The 23,525-nt window shown below is 40.0% G+C and overlaps 1 protein-coding gene across 1 annotated transcript in view; it reads right to left on the reverse strand.

Moving 5' to 3' along the window:
- Positions 1-1,076: 1,076 nt before the first annotated feature.
- Positions 1,077-23,525, reverse strand: part of lmtk2 (lemur tyrosine kinase 2) — a 143,878-nt gene continuing 121,429 nt past the window's right edge. The window contains exons 12-15 of the mRNA XM_043711065.1: positions 20,082-23,407; positions 17,632-17,770; positions 14,809-15,069; positions 1,077-7,158 (exon numbers count right to left, since the gene is read on the reverse strand). Coding sequence (XP_043567000.1) covers positions 7,130-7,158; positions 14,809-15,069; positions 17,632-17,770; positions 20,082-23,407 — 3,755 coding nt within the window. The 3' untranslated portion in view covers positions 1,077-7,129. The remainder of the gene's footprint in view (positions 7,159-14,808; positions 15,070-17,631; positions 17,771-20,081; positions 23,408-23,525) is intronic.

Consider the following 23,525-nt stretch of genomic DNA (forward strand, 5'->3'; position numbering starts at 1 on the left):
AAACCCACGCAGACACGGGGAGAACGTGCAAACTCCACACAGTCAGTCGCCTGAGGCGGGAATTGAACCCGGGTCTCAGGCGCTGTGAGGCAGCAGTGCTAACCACTGTGCCACCGTGCCGCCCATATGATGTGGTGGAGAGCATCGTCAACCACGTCTGAGGGGAAATTGCAGTCTTTGAAGGAGGCCATCTGGGTTGTTCGGTATTGGAATTGGTCCTCCTGGGAGCAGATGCAGCGGAGGCGAAGGAATTGGGAATATGGGGTGGCGTTTTTACAGGAGACAGGGTGGGAGGAAGTGTAATCTAGGTAGCTGTGGGAGTCGGTCGGTCGCCCGAGATAGAAATGGAGAGGTCTAGGAAGGGGAGGGAGATGGTCCAGGTAAATTTGAGGTCGGGGTGGAAGGTGTTAGTAAAGTGGATGAACTGTTCAACCTCCTCATGGGAGCACGAGGTAGCGCCGATACAGTCATCGATGTAGCAGAGGAAAAGGTGGGGGTGAAAAGGTGGGAAATGGGGTGACTTGATTGAAGTACGCAAGATCGTGAACAATCTTAACAGAGTGGATGTTGAAATTTTACTTAATTTTGGCAGAGAATCCAGAACTTGGGGCACTGTTTTAAAATTAAGATCATCCTTTGGGGATAGAGATGAGAATAATGCCTTTTTTTCAGAGAGTTGAAACACTTTGGAACAGTGCTTCAGAAGATGGTAAAGATGGAGTCACTGAATTTAAGTCTGTGGCAGTTAGACTTACTTTAGATATTAGAATGAATGGTTATTGGTAGTAGATAGAAATGTGGAATTTGAAATACAAACAGATCAGCCATGATGGTATTGAATGACAGAGAAGGCTGTAAAAGGGCTGAACATCTTACTTCTGCACCTAATTCATAAACTCGTATGTAATCTGTCTGGCCAGTCTGTGTATCAAGAAGGGACATAGCAACAACGGTACAATTGCTAAATTAGAAGACAAGATTCACAACTCACCAGTAACAATATCAAAATATACCAAGGTGAACAAAGTTAAATATGTAAATTAATTCATTTGACTTTATTTTGAATATTAAATATACATAGTGCATTTAAATTAAACAATTTTTCAAATTACACTATGCATGGAAATTAAAGTAAAAATATTACATATCAAAATGTACATATTTCATGGACAGTGACCTGATTTCGTTTTTCATTAACTGTGATTTGCAATCAATTTCATAATATATTTATTAAATTACAAAAGGAAACCTGTATCTATGACTTTGTTACATCATTTCCCATTTACAGACAGAATTAAACACTTATATACATCCAGTACCATCAAACATTAAGTTATACTTCTCAAATGTGCAAGATAAAGCAATACATTGAACAAAATAATTTTGTATTTTCATCAATGATTTTGTAGATCCAAAATAATGTCGAACAGGCTACTATTGACAATAAGTATGCACAACTTTCAATTTTAAATGGGATGGGGGTTGGGGATAGAGTTTCACTATTTACAAATAATTTTCAAGCATGAACCCCTCCAGCAAAGTATGTTTAAAAGGAACATGCAGATTTTGATCATTGAGGCACATCCCATGGCTCATATGTTCACCCAGAATTAACCAGACCACAGTTGGACCATAATGTATTGTTCAATTCGAAACGTCCTAAATGTGTGCAGTAACATGGCAAAATCTGCTACATGCTGGAACCTATATTTGCAGTTTGTTTTAATAAGTTAGCAACTTTACAGATCATCCTCGGCACTGCATTCTGAAAATATTCAGTACTGTTGGAGTTTGGAACCAAGTGAACATTTATTTGAATAATAAAAAAACAAAATACCCAAATTGTTCTGAACAATCCAATAAGTGGAACCTGGAACCTGAAACCTAAAATTCATGGTGTGTAGCACCAAATAAAGCTGCTGCACACATAGCTGGAAGAGTAATTGCACTCGTGTTTTATTGGCAGCTCTTCAGCCTGCCAAAGATATTGGGGATGTGTGGTTTGTTTAATAAATCACCATTAGGTGGAGGACAATATTAAAAGAACCACAGTGTTCCTATTTGCAAGATGCCTTTCGCTACTTCCGCATCTCAGCAAAAAAAAATTATCTGACTAGTAATGGAAAACAAAGACAAGGATTTTGACTGCCATCATAACTGAACAATACAAATGAGTTACCGCTATATTGTTTTGTATAAAGAATATAGAATTAAATGTCATTCACCTTAATCATACCTTTAAGGGTTTGGATTTCTGAGTCCCCTTAGATGAAGTTTCTTTCCTCCTAGATTATTTCTACATTTGGTTCTGGAGAGTTTGGGCTTATAAATAGGCATTTTTTTGAGTGATTGGTAAAAATAGATCCTGTACTTCTCACAAGAAACATGAAAATACTTCTGTACATTTTTTCACTCAAAGGTGTCATTAGATGTTAGAGAACACGAATCATTTTTCAATGTTATGATATTGCACAGTACCTCAGCAATGTAATGGAGTAGTCCATTGCAACATATATGCATGTACAAATGAGGTATAGTGGTGTAATCCAAATTCAACAGGTGCTCCCCTCACTTTCAAATATACAGTTCATTAGTTTGAAAACAACATATGAACTAACAGTTTTTCTAACTGACACATGTCACGATACACCTAACCTCAATATAAAGTTACACTTATCCCATGACCTGTTGAACAAACTTGCGTCGTTTTACAAGGTCACTGGGGGAAGGGGGGCAGTGAGGGACGGGGAGAGACAGAGCGTGACTGCACAGGACTGAAACCACAAGTACAAAATCAACATGCTATAGTTTGTATTTAAATATGTAAACAGTAACTGTGAAGTTTTACAAACTGAAACACAATCCAAAGATTGAAATAATAATTTCCACATATCAAATATGTACTTCCTTTGCTGAACTCTTGAAACAAGGAGATGAAGTGCAGTTGGATCTATTCATAAAGGACATTTGTACTGCAATTATTTTTAGTATCCTCACAGATAGCTTCTGATTCACAGAGGCACTAATTTCCCAACAACAGGTCACAATTGGCTTGTGGACATTTCCTAAATTTAACACTAAGTATTTAGATAGTGTGGGACAGTACCATGAGGATATAAGCACTGCAAATGCTTGAAAGGCAGAGGTTACTATTGGGTGGCGGTACTACATACTCCCCACTCACATGCTCAACTGGAATTCATACTTCTAGCAACAGCTCCCTCACAGATAACTGAAGAGTTACAGAACAATTGCAATATTTTTCACAATTCAAGGAATAGTTTTTAAAAAACTATTATTTTGCATCTAAAGAACATGGGGACATTCAGGTGTAAAGCATTAGCTTCTTCAAATCTATTGCTTGTCCATTGTCCATCACACTTATGTACTGTCAGGTATTGAACTTCAGTGCTCAGATCTCAATTCTGAGCAGTATGGAAATCCAATCATTAGTGGCAAAGCTGACATTTCAAATCATCCATTTGCTTTATCCTCCTACTTGAGGAAACTAATCGGGAAAATCCTACAGATTTTCTGCAAAACTTGCTATATCCTTACCGCTCATTAAAAGATAAAAATCCAATCTCAGTTTCCCTTAACTTAATGCTTTCAACATCTTTTATTTAAAAAAAAGTCAATTACTACTTCTGTTTGACAGTGTTCATTACCAGTAAGTGGAGTTAAGTAGTTAAACACTAAATCAAAAAATACTTGAAACCCTGCATGATTGGAAGTTACAGCAGTTGCAATGAATCCCATTTTAAGGATTCAGGGCTTAGAGAATCATTGAGGGAAAAATGACCAATGTCTCATTTTAAACACCTGTTCTTAGTTCAAGCAAGATAAAAGTACACGTCACCACCCACATACACCACGGTTGAACTAGTGGTCCTTCCAACAGATGACACTAGGATTTCTCTACCTTTAAGGAAGTCTGTAGGGCTCATATCATTTATCTAATCTGCTTCCTAGAAAACCACTCCTACAGGACAGTTTTCAGTCCTACATCAGTCTTTAATGTTTTCTGAATTGAATTGAGTTCCATGTGATTTTCTAAGTCTTTACGGAGTTTGCAAAATATCTTCATGACATTTCAAACCTGTAGTTTGGATCAGTTGTGGGAAACCCTGTGCAAAATTATGTTTTTGGGAATCTTTGATTAATTTCTTCTTTTTGAAAACCTTCCAGCATCACCCAGAAATGTGTCTGCATACTAAAAGCAGAGTAGTCACACATTCTCTGATTCAAGAAAGCTACCTGCACACTTATAGTAAATTGCAAAATCAAGGAATCAGTTTATTATTAGATGAAATGGCGCAATGGCTCCAAAGCAGAGCAAATTTATGAATAAACTGTTGCACCAGTAGACAGTCCACTCATCTAGAATATCCCAAATGAATTCCCTTTTAGGAATTCTGAATAGATACACCCTCTTTAAATTGAGGGATTAAGGTGGACACTCTGAGATCTACTCCTGAAAGTCATTCTCCGAACACCATGAACTCCACATCTATCAGTGACTCAAGGTGGCAGAAAACAAGCAGTTTAATAACTTCAGAATTCAGAGTTTGAAGATGCTCTTGGGCCCTGGCTCAATTATCCTCAAATTTTGATTCCCTGCTAGCATGCCTTTGCTTGCAACTGTTCCACTGACATTCAGAACAAACGCAGCCAAGTATGAATTCGCTCAGATGAGGACCTATTTACTAAGTTATAAAAGAAAGCCAAAATGCCATGAAAGAATGTTTATAACTAGATCCTCAGTCTGATTTCTCACAACAGTGAGGTTTACTTGAGCTCAAAACTGTCGTACAGCTTAATGCCCTGAAAATCTCAACCTCCCTGCGCTAAAATCAAGAAAGATACAACAGATTTCATCACTCTTCTTACACCCTACACCCTCCAATGGCTTGCTCTAATTCTATTCCCATAGGGCACTAGACATCCAGAAGATTCCCTAGTTTAGGTAGATTTGTTACATTCAGACAAACAGGAACAAGGATGGTGAATTGAAGGAGGAAAAATACTCTTAATGGATCTGCCCTGCTATAAAGATAAATAATAGTAATGCTGAGACCAAAAAGGTTGAAGATTTGACATGAACATTTCTCCAGTGTTGGTTGTTTGCAGTGATAGGTGACACACAGCTACCAACAGCAGACCTGGACTGAAATAAACACTACCTAGCAAAGATTCCTAATAATTTGTCAATACCCCCAGGTGGAAGTGCATACATGTGCGCATGGATAAGGGGGAAAGGTCAGGGCCAGCTGGATGGATCCGATAATAGACAACTTCCAATGCTTACCATCTACATGGTCAACCTGGGCAAGGCAACAACAAGACGACACTATTAGCATAGCTTTACACTTCCATGATTAAAAATACATGGAAATACATTTGGAGGAGAAATAGCAAATAATTTGTACATTCACATCTCAAACATGGTTATTCATTCCGAGCACTGACTATTCCTTGTGACTGTTAAACTGCCACTCAGTGAAAAAGGACCACTTCAACAACTAACAGAAAACTTTGCTGATATTTCCCAATACTATCTGGCTAAAAATAAATCTATACCAGTTCTGCTTGATTTTGATTACTGTGGGGAGCAGATTTAATCATTTTCTGTTTGAGTTATAGCTGGGACTCCTCTAATTGAATGGGCATTTAATGCTGTACCTGAATAGACAGACCTTTTCCATTCTTTTCTAATGTTCACTCTAGCAAAGTCAATACTATAACTGACGCACTACTGTTTTACCCACCCCAGTACATTACCTTGTGCCACACTTGTGCAACTATTTTGCCATCTATACACCAAACTCAGCACAACATTGAAATATGTACAAGTTACACCACTCTTGACCATAGCTCAACACCTTTTTAAGTATATGAACACCAACATCATAACTGGTGGAATGTGGTTGAAAGTGTAGACACGTGCAACACTGTCATTTGTTGGAAGCCACAGGAGAAGAAAGATGGGCCATAGCTGGTCTTCCTGGCTGCAATACGAGGTATTAATGACTTACAAAAAATAAACTTGTGAGAAACACACCTCTGAACATGTGTCCCTCTAAAGTAGGAGTAATCAGAATTTTAGAACTGAAGGTCATAAATTATATATATGACATATAATCAGTTACTATAATATAAAGATACATTCCTGAAATTATTCGCATTTCTCAACTTTTGAAGGTACTCATACAAAAACAGTTAGTGCACTCATATGTGGGTGTTTCAAATCCAATTGTGTCATTTGTAGTGTTTAAAATACAAGATAAATTCAGCAGTGCTATGGAATTCATACAGCTGTTGACAGACTGGTTACAACCCTTTCATTATTGCTGTACATATATTGTGATCAGTCTTAAATGAACAAGTACAGTTATCAAAAGGCATGCAGCTAAAAGTCTGCCTCTGAAAATAACAATTGTAAAACAATGTTCCGGGCATCTCATCTATGTTCCTACTAGAATCCAAGACTGCCATACTGGACAGCAATATCTGCAATGGAGATGATTACGAGCTTATCTACAAAACTATAGAACTATAAAATCACTGGACACATTTTACATCAATAGCATAATGCAGATTTTGGAACAAAACCTCCTTTGAAACTCCAATACAACTTCAGGAGGCAAAGAATAAGACCTAGCATATTGCGTATTCTCTCTTATCCCTGGAAAAAGCAAGCATGTACTAGTTAACTAGATAACTTTTCAACTCTTCATTGCAATATTTTATAGGGAACAAAACTCTTATTGAACAATTAACAATCCTATGTTTTGCCAAACTGAAATTGCACGTAAAGCAGTAAGACATTCGATGGGAGATTGCCTAGTGTAGTGTCATTGACAGCCTCAAGGTTTTCCATCCCCCAGACTTCTCTTACGTCCATCTTGATGTGATATTAACCGCAACCAACAAGGACAATATCCTTAAATTTACCGAACACAAAAACTGAAACATTTTATACATTATTGTGAATCAACTCTTTCATTTTCTTAGAAGTGGATTTGCTTATTCATCCATCTTAAGTAAATCTGAAATGATTTGATCTGTCAAGTGTCAAATTATTTTTAAAAATTCGAAAATCATTGCACCCTTCTTTCCACATTTTGCTTCAATCCTTCTCACCATCTTCACTGCTTCCTGTGAACAAAAGGATAAAGATGAACATTAGAATTTGCATTAAACTTCACGGACAGACCAATAAAGTGTTCTCATTGCTCATAACTTACAAAGCTAGAAGTGGAGTCAGGAAGGAGGAAGTAAACTAATTAAATGCTTATTTTTAAAAGAAAATGGACATTTTCACTCACCTTGCCTCAAAGGAAATACACTGAATAACTACCACAAACCATTGATTGGAAATAGAAAGCTACTGTTTCACATGATTCGGAGATGCCGGTGTTGGACTGGGGTGTACAAAGTTAAAAATCACACAACACCAGGTTATAGTCCAACAGGTTTAATTGGAAGCACACTAGCTTTCGGAGCGATGCTCCTTCATCGCCAAACACAATCACCTGATGAAGGAGCGTCGCTCCGAAAGCTAGTGTGCTTCCAATTAAACCTGTTGGACTATAACCCTTGTGTTGTGTGATTTTTAACTGTTTCACATAGTTTTATCTCCTTTATCATCCATCTCCATTTATTGTGCATTATAGATCCAGACCCTTCACCAAGGTTCTTTAGTTTAAAAAAAATCTGTAAGAGCATGTTTTCCCAGTGGGTAAACTGATATACAATCTTTCATGGAACTTAAACGGGTTTCTGGTGCAATGATGTAGGATGCTTGAGTGGGGTCCTGGTGATAGAGTGCACTAAATATGTGATGATGAAATTCTCAGTCCAAAGTCTAATCAACTTGAGAGTTTACACATCACCACTTTCAGCCTAAGCAGCAGCTGGGGAGGTTGACAAGAATTATATTTTCAGTTAAGGAACTGGCTGCCAGAGACAAAAAGAAATTATGACTTTGACCTTGTTGATATCTGGCTGAAGAAGTCTTGGATCACTATCAAATGGATTTTATCACTACCAGTTACAACGTATCAGTGGTTCATGTGGAAGCTGATCCTTTCTGCTTTACTTTTTGAAAAAAAATTTATGGATAGATAATTCTGGCTTACTTTTGATTTAAATAATGAGAGAGTGGGAAATGCTGAGGGCCTAAATCATTACTGCTTGCTCAAATGCTACTGCAGATACTACACAGCTGGTGAACTCACATCCATACAGGTGTTTGATTCACACTGTTACATTAACGTCACATAACCTTGCTACAAAATGATTTGGTAATAACCTGTCCAGTTAAAAAAGTAGCCAATAATTGTCCAATGAGCACAACTACCTGAAAATGACAATAGACGAGTGCTCATGAACTGGATCTGAAAGACACTGCTGTAATGAAAATCACAACACAGAAGAAGGCCCTTCAAATAAACTAGAATAGAGAGCCATTCTTTCTGAAGAGTTCCTGGTCTCAGAGAAAAGGATACTGGCTAGAAAAGCACATCACACTCTTCGAAATAGCCATTGTGCAATTTGACGGATTAACAGCAGCAAGGAAATAGAGAAAGAGACATTTTTATATTAAGTATGAGCTTGAGTTTCAGCAAATGTAAATCCCACTAAATGTCACAGTGACCACAGCTGGAACACAACCTGCTTATTTGCATATCTGCTATTGAAAACAGTATGACTGATTAGAAATAAAAGCCAGGAAAATGTACTTATCTTAGGTTCCACACCTGTTTCATTTCCTACAGTTGACTATTTATAATCCCCCTGAATTAAAGACATAACACTTCAGAATAACAGATGCAGGATGCATTTTGTAAATTAACAGGAGTCATAGGCAAACCTTCGATGACAGAAATTAGTTGCATCAGTTGCAACCGCTTCCATTAATGTTATAGAGACACAGATGTACAGCATGGAAACAGACCCTTCAGTCCAACCCATCCATGTCGACCAGATATCCCAACCCAATCTAGTCCCACCTGCTAGCACCCGGCCCATATCCCTCCAAACCCTTCCTATTCATGCACACACCCAAATGCCTCTGAAATGTTGCAATTGTACAAGCCTTCACCACTTCCTCTGGTAGCTCATTCCATACACGTACCACCCTCTGCATGAAAAAGTTGCCCCTTAGGTCTCTTTTATATCTTTCCCTTCTCACCCTAAACCTATGCCCTCTAGTTCTGGACTCCCTGACCTCAGAAAAGACTTTGCCTAATTCCCCTATCCATGCCCCTCATAATTTTGTAAACTTCTATAAGGTCACCCCTCAGCCTCCGACACTCCAGGGAAAACAGCCCCAGCGTGTTCAGCCTCTCCCTATAGCACAAATCCTCCAACCCTGGCAACATCCTTGTAAATCCTTTCTGAACCCTTTCAAGTTTCACAACATCTTTTCGATAGGAAGGAAACCAGAATTGCACACAATATTCCAACAGTGGCCTAACCAATGTCCTGTACAGCCGCAACATGACCTCCCAACGCCTGTACTCAATAAAAGAAAGCATACCAAACACCTTCTTCACTATCCTATCTACCTGTGACTCCACTTTCAAGGAGCTATGAACCTTCACTCTTTGTTCAGCAACACTCCCTAGGACCTTACCATTAAGTATATGAGTCCTGCAAGCAACTCGCATTTATCTGAATTAAACTCCATCTGCCACTTCTCAGCCCATTGGCCCATCTGATTAAGATCCTGTTGTAATCGAAGATAACCCTCTTCGCTGTCCACTACACCTCCAATTTTGGTGTCATCTGTAAACTATCCAAATCATTTATGTAAATGACAAAAAGTAGAGGACCTAGCACTGATCCTTGTGGCATTCCACTGGTCACAGGCCTCCAGTCTGAAAAACAACCTTCCACCACCACCCTCTATCTTTTACCTTTGAGCCAGTTCTGTATCCAATTGGCTAGTTCTCCTTGTATTCAGTGAGATCTAATCTTGCGAACCAGTATTCTATGGGGAACCTTGGCGAACGCCTTACTAAAGTCCATACAGATCACATCTACTGCTCTGCCTTCATCAATCCTCTATGTTACTTCTTCAAGAAACTTAATCAAGTTTGTAAGACATGATTTCCCACACACAAAGCCATGTTGACTATCCCTAATCAGTCCTTGCCTTTTCAAATACATGTACATCCTGTCCCTCAGGATTCCCTCCAACAACTGGCCCACCACCGATGTCAGGCTCACTGGTCTATAGTTCCCTGGCTTGTCCTAACCACCCTTCTTAAACAGTGCCACCACATTAGCCAACCTCTAGTTTTCCGGCACCCACCTGTAACTATCGATGATACAAATATCTCAGCAAGAGACCCAGCAATCACTTCTCTAGAACTCTGTGGGAAGCTAGGGTACACCTGATCAGGTCCTGGGGATTTATCCACCTTGATGCGTTTCAAGACACTCAGAACTTCCTCCTTTGTAATATGCATATTTTGCAAGGTGTCACCATCTATTTCCTACAGTCTATAATCTTCCATATCCTTTTCCACAGTAAATACTGATGAAAAATACTCATTTAGTATCTCCCCCATTTTCTGCGACTCCACACAAAGGCTGATCTTTGAGGGGCCCTATTCTCTCCCTAGTTACCCTTTTGTCCTTAATGTACTTGTTAAAACTCTTTGGATTCTACTTAATTGTCTTTGCCAAAACTATCTCATGTCCCTTTTTGCCTTCCTGATTTCCCTCTTAAGTATATTCCTACTGCCTTTATACTCTTCTAAGGATTCACTCAATCTATCCTGTCTATACCTTACATATTGCTTCCTTTTTTTTCTTAACTAACCCCTCAATTTCTTTAGTCATCCAGCATTCCCTATACCTATCAGCCTCTCCTTTCACCCTAACAGGAATATACTTTCTCTGGATTCTCGTTATCTCATTTCTGAAGGCTTCCCATTTTCCAGCTGTCCCTTTACTTGGGAACATCTGCCCCAATCAGCTTTCAAAAGTTGTTGCCTAATACCATCAAAATTGGCCTTTCTCCAATTTAGAACTTCAACTTTCAGATTTGGTCTATCCTTTCCATCACTATTTTAAATCTAATAGAATTATGGTTGCTAGCCCCAAAGTGCTCCCCCACTGAAACCTCAGTCACCTGCCCTGCCTTATTTCCCAAGAGTAGGTCAAGTTTGCACTCTCTCTAGTAGGTACATCCACATACTGAATCAGAAAATTTTCTTGTACACACTTAAATTCCTCTCCATCTAAACCCTTAACACTATGGCAGTTCCAGTCTATGTTGCATGAGCATGTTCAGTAGTCAGTGTCACAAACCTGGGAGCAACTTTAATTCACGTAAATGTTAACTTTTGAATTATGAAATTTATAAAATATTAGCAGATCTCCTTGGCATTGCTCATAAATAGTGTGGGGCTTAAGTGCCTTGTTTCACTGCCGATAAAGAACAATTTTGTAACATCTAGCCAGGCCTTCTAAAAGCATACTTTAGCTAATCCCTTTGAGGGAAAGATAAATAAATTCAGAAGCGAATTGTTGATGGAAGTTTCTGCTGATTTTATGATAAATGACTAAGATTCTGCTCTGTAAGGGACATCAGTTTACTCAAGAGAAACATCAGCCTTCCTTCTCTTATTACGAATATTTTTGATGCTTTGAATTTGGATTCCGTGGTGAGAGGTTAAGTCACTTAAAAGTTACAATTGAAAAAGATATAACAGAACATTTTGAGACAGAAAACAATTACAATACGAAAAAAGTAAAGATAAAATACGAGCTGTTTCACATTTAAAAGTACAAAATCCAGATAATATAAAGCAGAGCACAGGTGTCCCCTGTAATGTAGCTTTAGAACTAGATTTATAGACGGTACAGTGAATCCAAATTCAAAGCATCAAAAATATTCGTAATAAGAGAAGGAAGGCTGATGTTTCTCTTGAGTAAACTGATGTCCCTTACAGATTCTAATTTGCCTTTTATTGACATGATCTGAGATGGCAGGATTTCCCACCCTGCCACTCAGTGAAACAATAGACAGTGCCTCCTGGCCAAACTGAGTAACCAACTGAGGGTCAACAAAAACTTTACCAAACATGCACACACGCAAATACACACTCATGTGCACTCATATGCACACACTCACACTTTCTTTCCCTCACATGTGCGTGTGTGCGCACCCACACACACACAACCCCCCCACCACACACACACACAGGATGAATTTGTATTTGCAGATACATTCTTTTTTTGCTCAAAAAGCACACAACCTGCAGACAGTCAAACCATGTAACATTTTATAAATTTCTACTTTGGAAACAGAACCAATCTGACTCCAGATTGGGACACATACAGACTCTAACCTTACACCTTTAATACACTGTTTGAGCTGAGATGTCACTTTTCTTTAATAAAACCTTAAGTTATCTCAAGAATGTGACTTAAAAGTAGTTCTGGAATTTACATATTAATGAATCGAAACCTGCAACCCATTCTAAAAGATGAAAAACTTAACAGCAATCTAGGTTTGTTCAATATATAACTTTAATTGCATGATACTGTGATCTTTTGCTCTAAATTCTGTGTCTTATGATCCTGCCCCACTAGCTACCTGATGAAGGAGCAGCATTGCAAAAGCTAGTACTTCCAAATAAACCTATTGGACTATAATCTGATGTGTGAATTTTAAGGAGAAGGTGAGGTCTGCAGATGCTGGAGATCAGAGCTGGAAATGTGTTGTTGGAAAAGCGCAGCAGGTCAGGCAGCATCCAGGGAACAGGAGAATCGACGTTTCGGGCCTGAAGAAGGGCTTATGCCCGAAACGTCGATTCTCCTGTTCCCTGTGTGAATTTGTCCATTCAGAAGAGTTAGACAAATATATACAGGGGAACCTCGATTATCTGAACGCGTTGGGTGGGCACTTTTTCGATTATTCGGTTAATCGATTAAATGCCTCTCCCCTGGGGCTCGGAGTTTTTAGTGTCTGCTTCCAATTCAAGAGACTGCAGCAACACACCACGTGTGAGCCACCGTCCTACCCCGTCCAATGCCTCTGCCTGCCCCCAACCCTGTCCAACAGTGCCCCATGCCCCCATACCTGTCCAGCAAGACTGCTGCTGCCGCCTTTGTGGGGTAAGTCTCCAAATAGCGCACGCAAACATTTTACTGCACTTTTTGACAGGTTCCATCTCTGCCCTGTACAGGACAATGTTGGTCAGATTATCTGGGGATTTTCTGTGTGAAAACTAAGGCGGTAGCAGAGAGATCAGCTCGCCCTTTTATTTCATCTTAATCTTTGATGACCTTGTTGCTTTCTTTTAAGTTACTGAAGCCAGATGTACTCAGATGCTTGCTGCTTCAACATCAATTTAAGTCTTTTAACTACAAATTTACAATTATGCATTATCATGAATAGTTAAAACTTGCTGTCATGCTCTATCTAGCAACAGATATGCTTCCTGTTTGTCCCCAAAGCATAACAGCTGATTGCCTATGTCATGTAAAAGTGACTCATTCACCTTAAGTGGTATTGCTGGAAGTAAAACAGATCAGACCTTGACTGACAAAAGTTTTTTGAATTAGTAATTGTGCATTTACAAGAAAACATCAAATCTGCAAGATAATTTCAATGTGCCTATAGTAGAATGAAAGCTTAAAATACTGAAAAAATTAACAAAGGCCTCCCACAAGAAAAGCACACAATGATAATTAGGGTTAAATGGGATCGATTTAACACATCTGTCCACTCTATGACTACATAAATTAGACAAACCAGTCTTAGGGTTCACTTAGTTCACAAATGAAGCTTGTTGTAATAAAGTCAGATTTCTTCTATCAATTCCTTTCCATCTCCTGATATCTAGATTGCTCATGATCGGTCAGCATGGTGACAGAGAATATCAGGCTTCCTTGAAAATTGGACAGAACTCCCCACCACAAATACTTTCATCTCATCAATTACAGCTCCTTTTCAACTCTATTTTCCCACAAAACTTCAAGCCCATTCCAATTACGGCTACGGAGGAACCTCGATTATCTGAATACCAATTATCTGAAAATCTGATGATCCGAAGGAGATCTCAAGGTCCCAATAGAAACATTACATCAAAGACATATTTCCAACAGTGATCCTGTCTTTTGTTTACAGTGATTAAGCAGGCACTGCCTCTAAATGACTGACCTCCCGCGCCCTCTCTCTCTCCCCACACTTTCCCTGGAACTCTACAGTGGGGTGTTCCCTAAATCCTCCCCCTTCCCCAGATAATCTGACCAACATTGTCCTGTACAGGGCAGAGATGGAACCTGTCAAAAAGTGCAGTAAAATGTTTGCGTGCGCTATTTGGAGACTTACCCCACAAAGGCGGCAGCAGCAGTCTTGCTGGACAGGTATGGGGGCATGGGGCACTGTTGGACAGGGTTGGGGGCAGGCAGAGGCATTGGACGGGGTAGGACGGTGGCTCACACGTGGTGTGTTGCTGCAGTCTCTTGAATTGGAAGCAGGCACTAAAAACTCCGAGCCCCAGGGGAGAGGCATTTAATCGATTAACCGAATAATCGATTATCCGAACGAAAAAGTGCCCACCCAACGTGTTCAGATAATCGAGGTTCCCCTGTATATATTTGTCTAACTCTTCTGAATGGACAAAAATTTACAATAGCACTGATTATAAATAAGATAGAAAGACCAGAGTTAAGGAAACAAGGCTCAAGCCCCTATCATCCTAATCAAAACAGAAGCTTAATCACACTTGATTCATGAAAAAGTACAGGAATAACCAATAGCTTTATGAAAATAAGGCTTACCTCCTTGTTCGATATCTGAATCAGTGAGGTGAGTGAGAGAGAAGCTGGCAATATTGGACGGCGAGATAGAAAAACGAGAATATGATGATGACATATCTGTCCACTTTTGCTCCAAGACCCGGGAGGATGGTGGAGGGGAAAAGTATCTCGAGGAGGGAGAAGGAGACGGTTTTAATGAAGCAAGGTGATTTGATGTTTGAGTGATAAATGATGACTCAGAAGAAGACATGGAAAAATCATCTTCCCATTCAAAACCACCGCCTGAAAAAGGAAACACAATATGTTGCATAAATCTGTGTTTTTGAGATAAGAATCCATGACTAAGAATAAGTCAATATTTTGTTCAGTGAGTTTCTAAAAAACTGAGTGAAACATGAAGATGGGGGACCTTTCCTTGTAAGTGCAACTCTACAGAAGATATTCTATTCCAGAAAACTAGTTGGTGAAGGGTAGAAGTAGAGCCAACCTCAACTCACGTTTAGGATTTATTTGTAAAGTACCACAATACAAGCTTAACATTTCTGAATCCCAACCATTTCTGGTTCACCTGCATGCAATTAAATAGATTTAATACACATTTAGCAGGACTGGATAAGCACATCCCTCAGCTTCTGGGTTAGAATTTTTATCTAATCTAGGTATTACAAATTCCTCTGTTTATGCAAACTTGCTGTCTGCAGTTTGGTTACTGCATTTTCCAAATGACAGTAACTCTAATAAATTATTTCATTGCCTGTAAAGCACTTTGGGACATCCTGAGTTTGTGAAAGGAGCAATATGAAATGCAAGTTGCCCTTTTCTATCAGTTGCACAACTGAGTTTTGGTTGTCTCAATTGCAGATGGACAATGCCTCATCAGGAATGAAGAGCTTATGCTCAAAGCATCGACTCTTCTGCTCCTCGGATGCTGCCTGACCAGCTGTGCTTTTCCAGTGTCACACATTTTGACTCTGACCTCCAGCATCTGCAGTCCTCACTTTCTCCTAGTTGATTATTGCCTCAACCAATTTAGGTGGCCTGCACAGAGCAGGTCATAACACATTAGGCTTCATGGAACAAAATACAATTATGTTGAAATCCAATAATTCAGAGGAACTGTAATCAGGAGGTAATCTGTTAAAGTGGTGACAAATTATATTGTCACCCAATCAGTGCATTGTTGAGACTAACGTCAATAAATGTTTGGTCATAGTTCTCATCTTACCTCGTTCTGATTTTAGACCTACATATCCATTTTACTGTCAATCCATCCATGCTACTTCAGTTTTCTGGAACTGAATGAATAACCATAGGAAATGAGCAGAAGAGTGAAGCAGTATGAAAACCAGAGGAGCAGTATAAGCAGAGGGACAAGTCGAAATGAGTAAAAACTGCATCACGCTGTTTTTTGATTTAATTCTACATAGCAATATTCATCAATTTGATTGCCTATAAGTCAGATCCAATCATAAAAAATGCTTTGTGCTAAAGTTTCATGAAAAAAAAATCCAATCTGCAAATCAACTCAGTTACAAAGATCTCAATGTTTGTTCTGGCTGTAATTTTCAAAGTTGCAGTGGACGTTAGTACTGAAAGGAATAATATTCCTTACGGCATAATGGCTCAGTGGTAAGCACTGCTACCTCACGGCAACAGGGACCTGTGTTCGATTCCAGCCTCGGACAACTGTCTGTGTGGAGTTTGCACATTCTCCCTGTGTTTGCGTGGGTTTCCTCCGGGTGCTCCAGTTTCCTCCCACAATCCAAAGATGTTCAGGTTAGGTGAATTGGTCATTGGTGTTCAGGGATGCATAGGTTAGTCATGAGTAAATGTAGAGGAATGGGTTTGGGTGGGATACTCTTTGGAGGGTTGGTGTGGACTTGTTTGATTAGATTAGATTTCCTACAGTGTGGAAACAGGCCCTTTGGCCCAACCAGTCCACACCGACCCTCCAAAGAGTAACCCACCCAGAGCCATTTCCTTTTAACTAACACTAACACTATGGGCAATTTAGCATGGCCAATTCACCTGACCTGCACATCTTAAAGAGGGCAAAGAGAAAAGAGAGTGATTTTTCAATCTGGCATATTTTGATCAAGATTATGGTGGTAGAAGTGACTTGCTGAAAATGTCACATCAGACATTGCTCAGCAGAAAAATACAGGTGATGTGAGTAGAAACTGTTTAAAAAGTTAAAAAATCATTAACCATCCTGCAAAGAAGGTACTAAACCAAAGTCTAGGCCTAGATATGCTGCTGAACATTAGACACAGCCTGACACAATTCTAAAAGGAACAGGGGATTCTCGAAATGTTCTGAATAAAATCCTATCACAAACAACTTTCAGTCATTTCACTTTTATTACAGAGAGTAATCAATGTTAACAATAGTTCTGATGGGTGGGCTGAACAATCCAAAGTTCAGTTTGTTGAAATGAACAGATAAAATAGTTGACCACTGAGAAGTGAGATGAGTAAAATTAGACTTGCTTGGGAAGGTGTGTTTAAGCATCGCTGATTATTATTATTATGGGGAAGTGAAGGCTAAGCTGTGTAAATCAACTTTAAACCAAGATAGGATATTTAAAAAGGAACAGGTAAATTTAAAAATTTGCATCAATACATGCAGTGTCACAAAAATTATATCTGATGATTAAATGCACCCATCTACCATTTGGTTAACGGTTTTATTTGGAAAATGCAATGACACAGAGGAAAGATGCATACAATTAAACCATTTTGAGATATGAATTTACACATCCGTGATAATTTTACATCATAATACATGTACATCTCCTCAGCACAATGCCAAAACACAGCTATACACAGACAGAGACATTCATACCTTCCTCATCAGTGGAGCTCTCAGAGTTTGAGAACCTGCTTGAGAAATGGGAGCCAGTTAATGTGATGGGGCTGCCACCATCAGAAACCTGACTGCTTTCTGCTGCTGAATGGTCTCCCAGTTCTTTGGTAGGGGTCTCCTAAAATTTTAACAGATAGGCCATTAATGCAATTGCTGAACAATCATAAACAGATACCCCACAACGCTATCTTGACAATGCCAGAAACACCACTCTGGCCTATTATAATAGCATACATTAATGCAGCCTGCTGTAAAATCATACTTTCAATAATAGTTGTCACTCATTGCTAATTTACTTAAACATCCCTTCTGGTAATTTTGTAGCTTGCATTAGGATTGAGATACAGTATCTAACAATTGAATGCAGGCATTTGACTAAGAAGAATTACGTTACTTGTGCAACTCCCATTTATAGAGTATCTTTACTAATAGTAAATCGTCCAAAGAGTGCTGCACAGCAGCATTAACAAAAAAAAAATCAATGTCAAGCCACATGAGGCGATAGGGGTCGAGAGGGTGGTGCTGGAAAAGCACAGTATGTCAGGCAGCATCCAAGGAGCAGGAGAATCGATGTTTCAGGCATTACCCCGTTATCAGGAATGAGACTTGTGGGCTGGGAGTTGAGAGATAAATGTAAGGGTGGGTAGCTGAGAAAGCAATAGGTAGATGAAGGTGAGGGAGAAGGTGATAGGTTGAAAAGGGGGTGGAACAGATAAATGGGAAAGGTGATGGACAGGTCAGGAGGGCGGTGCAAAGTTGGAGGTTTGGGTCTGGGATAATGTAGTGGAGGGGAAATGAGAAACTGTTGAAATCTATATTCATCCCGTGTGGTTGCAGGGTCCCAAGGCGGAATAAGAGGCACTCTTCCTCCAGGTGTTGGGTGGTAACGGGTTGGCAGTGGAGGAGGCCCAGGACCTGCATGTCCTTGATGGATGGGACGAGGAGTTCAAGTGTTCAGATACGGGGCAGTGGGGTTGGTGGGTGTGGCTATCCCAGAGACGTTCTCTGAAATACAAGGCGGCATCCTGTCTCCCCAATGTAGAGGAGACCACATCGGGTGTGACGGATACAGTAGATGACATTGGTACAGGTAAATTTCTGTTGAATGTGGAAGGATCTTTTAGGGCCTTGGATGGAGGTGAGGGGTGTGGTGTGGGCACAGGTTGCAATTCCTATGGTGGCAGAGGAAGGTGCCAGGAGTGGGTTGTGGGCTGGTGGGGAGCGTGGACCTGACGAGGGAGTCATGGATGGAATGGCTTCTCCGGAATGCTGATGGGGTGGGGAGGGAAATATATCTCTGCTGTGGGGTCCATTTGGATGTGGCGGAGGATGATGCAATGTATACAAAGGTTGATGGGGTGGAAGATGAGGACCAGAGGGGTTCAGTTCATGTTGCATTGAGAAAGGTGGGGTTCAAGGCGGTGGTGTGGGAGGAGATGCGCTGGGGGGCCACATGGGAAGGGAAATTGCGATCTTGGAAGGAGACGGCCACCTGGGATTTTCTAAGGTGGAATTGGTCATCCTAGGAACAGATGCAGCCGAGGCGGAGGAATTGGGAATAAGGGATGTTTTTTTTTTAAAACAGGAGGTAGGATGGGAGGAGGTGTAGTTTAGGTAGCTGTGGGAGCCAGTGGGCTTATAGTAGATGTCTGTGGTTAGTCGGACACCAGAGACGGTGAGGGAGAGGTCCAGGAAGGGTAGGGAGGTGTCTGAGATGGTCCAGATGAATTTGAGGTTGGGGTGGAAAGTGTTGGTAAAGTTGATGAACTGTTCAACCTCCTCCAGCATCTGCAGTCCTCACTTTCTCCACATAGACGTATTAGGACATGTGACCAAATATTTGGTTGAAGAGATAAGTTTTAAGGACAGTCTAAAAGAGAAAGGAAGGGACAGAGATGAGAGTAAAGGCTTGGAAAGGAAATTCCTGAGTTGATGTAGGCACAGCCATCAAGGTAGACTAATTAAACTAAGGGAGAAGCAAAGTAACCAAAATGAAGAATTGTAGAGCTCTCAGATCTGTCTGGTTAAGATTACTGGAATACAGGCTGTGGTCCATTATTGCGAAGATCATGCATTGATTGTCTGGAGGATAAGGAGGAGTATTTGGAATGCATTTTTATAAACTCTTGCAATTTTGTGTGTAATTGGTGAGGGGGAGCAGTCAGTCATTAATTATCCATCAACAGTTTGAAAGTATATTGTTTGGGGCCTACAAGCACCATCTCAACACCAATGATCAACTTGACTACATTCCATTCAGTAACAAATTAGTTACAAATACAAATACAAATACAAGGTCATCTCTTAGCAGAGTAGATCCGAAATCTCTTGCTTTTTAAATGAGGGATGACAGCTGCAAATTATAATCCCCATTAACAAGTACAAAAATTGGGAAAAAAGGGAGTAATGATTCACTCAATGGTGTTTACCTGGTCAAACAGAAAGACTGTGACATCATCAAAAAATGACACAATCTTCTTCACTTGCTTCCTTCTCACATCTGTGGTTAGGAGATCAGGAGGTCTGGGTCTACAGTCCTTCAATAAACTTTTGAGGGATTTTCCGTCATCATTCTCAGTCACAACTATTGGTACAGGATGTGCTGCATCATCTTCACTCTCTGAACTGGGGCTATTAATAGAATAGCCTCTGTAGTCTTCGTCTGAATCATCACTGTTTTCATCTTCTTCATCAGCCTCCATGCCATCTTGTTCCTCAGATAGGTCAAAGAATTCAGATGCATCAAGCCTGCCAAGGTAGCGTCCTTCAACATCGGGTTCCTTTAGTCTAGCTCCTTCATTACTCTTTGACAATGGTTTTTTAATATCCTTCTCAACAATTATTCCAAAGTTTTCCTTCATATTTTCGGAAAACGGAGTGATGTCTGGGACGTTAAACAAAATCTCTGGCATGGTCACTGACTCAGAGACTGTTACACCCAAATTATCCAAACACTTATCAGAATTTTCATCTTTGGTCACACTATTAATTCCACCATAGGTTCCTGTTTTAAAACAATTTGGAAATTCTCCATGATCTGAGCAAAAAATTGGCGACTCTTTATTCTTGTTATTCAAGTTTTCTTCTGATACTGACAGTGCATCATGGAAATCAAATGATGTTGACATTTTGTCACTATGGTCAGCAATAGCCTGATTAACTTCACAATCAGTAGCACTTTCAAGATGAGTTTCTTCATTAGTCCTCTCAGCATTCTCATATTCAACTTTTTTATCTGGTTCAGAATCATTGTCTGAAAAATAAGCAGAGTCTCTATGGGAATTTTGGTGACCATTAGTTAATGCATCTGAGGGTTCTTTGGGTCTGTCCCCATTAATAATCTCTGTTGTGGGGAAGACATCCTCCTTGGATACAATGATAAGTGGATTTGAGGGTAAAGAGCTAGCAAACTCATCAGTGGGAACATCCAGGGCAGCTGAGGTGGGAGACATGCTTGCATTGTAGCATTGTGACGTCCATTCGGGTGATTCCAGATTTTCAGTTTCATAGCCACTGTCAGGTTGTTTTTGTGGTGGTTTTAATTTCTGAGAAACTGTACTTTGTGTTTCTAATGACCCCAACACCCTGTGCATCTCCAGTGAATCCAAAGAATCTGGTGTTTCTGTAGACTGTTCTGAATTGATATGCAAGAAAGATGCACTATCTTCTTCTGCGGGACTAATTTGATATGATAAATCTGAGGAAGGCACAGAATTCTTAGATTCAGCATTTGCAAAACGACTGAATAAAGGTTCAGGCACATCACCAGTCTCCAGTATTGCTGACGTGTCAACTGATGAATGCCCTGAAGGAATGGAAGCTGACACCTCAATATTCTTGGATGCACTGGAGACTTCCGACTGAGGATTGGTGCCTATTGTTTTTAGAATCTCTGTTGGAGAGTGAACAAAATGCACTGAAGCCAATTCTACACTTTTAGAAAGACCCAGAGGTTCAGATTGGGGACTGGTTTCTAATGTTTTCAACATGGGCTCAGGCAGTGAATGTACAGCTGGTGTTTTGTTGACGTCTTGCAGTGGTCGTTTTAAGATGTCTTCATGTGATGTGACTACATGTAAGCCGTGAGTTGGAGAAACAGGGTCAACTTCTAAAACTTCCACATGCTTCGTCAACTCTGGCATAGTCACCACAGCTGTACTTTCTTCTGCCACGTCAGGGGTTACATCTTCTGCAAAAAGGGGCTTTTTGGCATTATTGCACATGGTAGCAGCAGCACTTCCACTGCACTGAGCAGTCTCTTGGCAGTGTTCGTGAGGAAAAGTGATATTGCAATTAGAGATGCAGCCATCAGTAGTGTTACATCCTAACCCTGAGTTATCATATAGTATACATCCTTCATCTAACTCCTGGTAAACTTGCTGTTCTTCACAAGTGGCTTTATCCTCATCTAAAAAAATGCACAGGTCCTGTTTATTTTCTAACAGAGGCTGCAACGATCCACTCTGTGAACTAACTTGCTTAGCAACACTGCCTGCAGCTTCATGCTGTTGAGAATTGGATAATTGCATGTTTTGATTAGTTAATTCTAGAGTTTTCTCACTGTCAGCAGCGATGTGTGATGCAGAGGCAACACTAAAGTCTGATAAAGTGCCAACCTTCAGTGCATTGCTGGCATCACTTGTGGGTGAGTCATTTAGAAGTTTATTTTCCTTCAGAAAAAGATAATTCGAAAACAGCTGATCAGATTGGAGTAATCCCAAACTGTCATGATTATTGATGCTTTCTGTGTAAACTATATCTGTTTTGTCTTTCAAAATGGGACTAGACGTGTTTGCAGTAAGTGGTATAGTTTGGTGAATTAAAGACTCCATAGGAGTTTCTTTACTTGAAACTAAACCAGATGTACTTTTTCTTTTAGTCTCACTGAATTTGGGGAGATCGAGCATTATGATCCCTTCAGTGTTTATGTATCCTTTATTAAATGGCATTTCACCTAACGTATGGTCATAAAAGATATTATCGTGGCGAGGGCTTTCAGTACAGCTAGAGGCGTAGGAACCAAGCATAGTCTCAATTACTTCAGACTTTTGCAAGTTTTGATTGTGACCTGGGAAGAAATCAACGTCAGTACTCAACTCGTCCCCTGAGTCTCTGCGAATAACAAAAGACTCGAAGTCCTGAGGGGCTTCTTTGCTGGCATTTTCTGAATTCTCAACAGCAACTAAGTTAGTTTCACTTTGTTCCTCTAACCGTATATAGTATTCACTTCCAACTGAAGGATAATGGGCATTGAATACAGGAACAATCCCCGATGTAGCAAGGAGACCTCCATCAGCCTCTTTTCTGGTCAGTTTATCATCTGAATTAGTGTGAACTATTGAAAAACTGCTTTTGTCAAAAGCACTTGTGGGGTAGAAGATGCTCTGGTAATTTACTTTCGGTCCGTCAGTTCCCTGCACATGGTCTTCAAAATGGTCTAGTTTAGCGGTTTCCCACACATATTCAAAGTTTAGTCCTTTACTTGTTTCTGTAACTGTGAGGATATCATCCATTTCCTGGTTCAGTCGCTCAGCAACAAAATGCTCCAGAATTGGAAAAGATGAATTATTTGCAATAGCTTGCCGGTTGCTATTGCTGGACTTCAGTGCATTCCATCTGATTTCAAAGTCATCTTCACATTCCTTCTGACTTTGCATGCGGAGGTAAGTCAGTAGCCTGTGAATTTCCTCCGCTGTTGGTCTCTTTTCTGGAGGTAACCAACAGAATTGCATAACTTCATACCTGTAAGACATATCTTAGTTATTGGAATAGTTACAATAGTATCATATTCATATGCATGCCTTTATATAAAAGTTAGGATACTGGTCTACAGTTGGATTATTCTGGCAGGGCTCTCTGGTCTGTTGCAGAAA

This window comes from Chiloscyllium plagiosum, chromosome 21, assembly GCF_004010195.1.
Source record: "Chiloscyllium plagiosum isolate BGI_BamShark_2017 chromosome 21, ASM401019v2, whole genome shotgun sequence".
Taxonomy (NCBI): Eukaryota; Metazoa; Chordata; class Chondrichthyes; order Orectolobiformes; family Hemiscylliidae; genus Chiloscyllium; species Chiloscyllium plagiosum.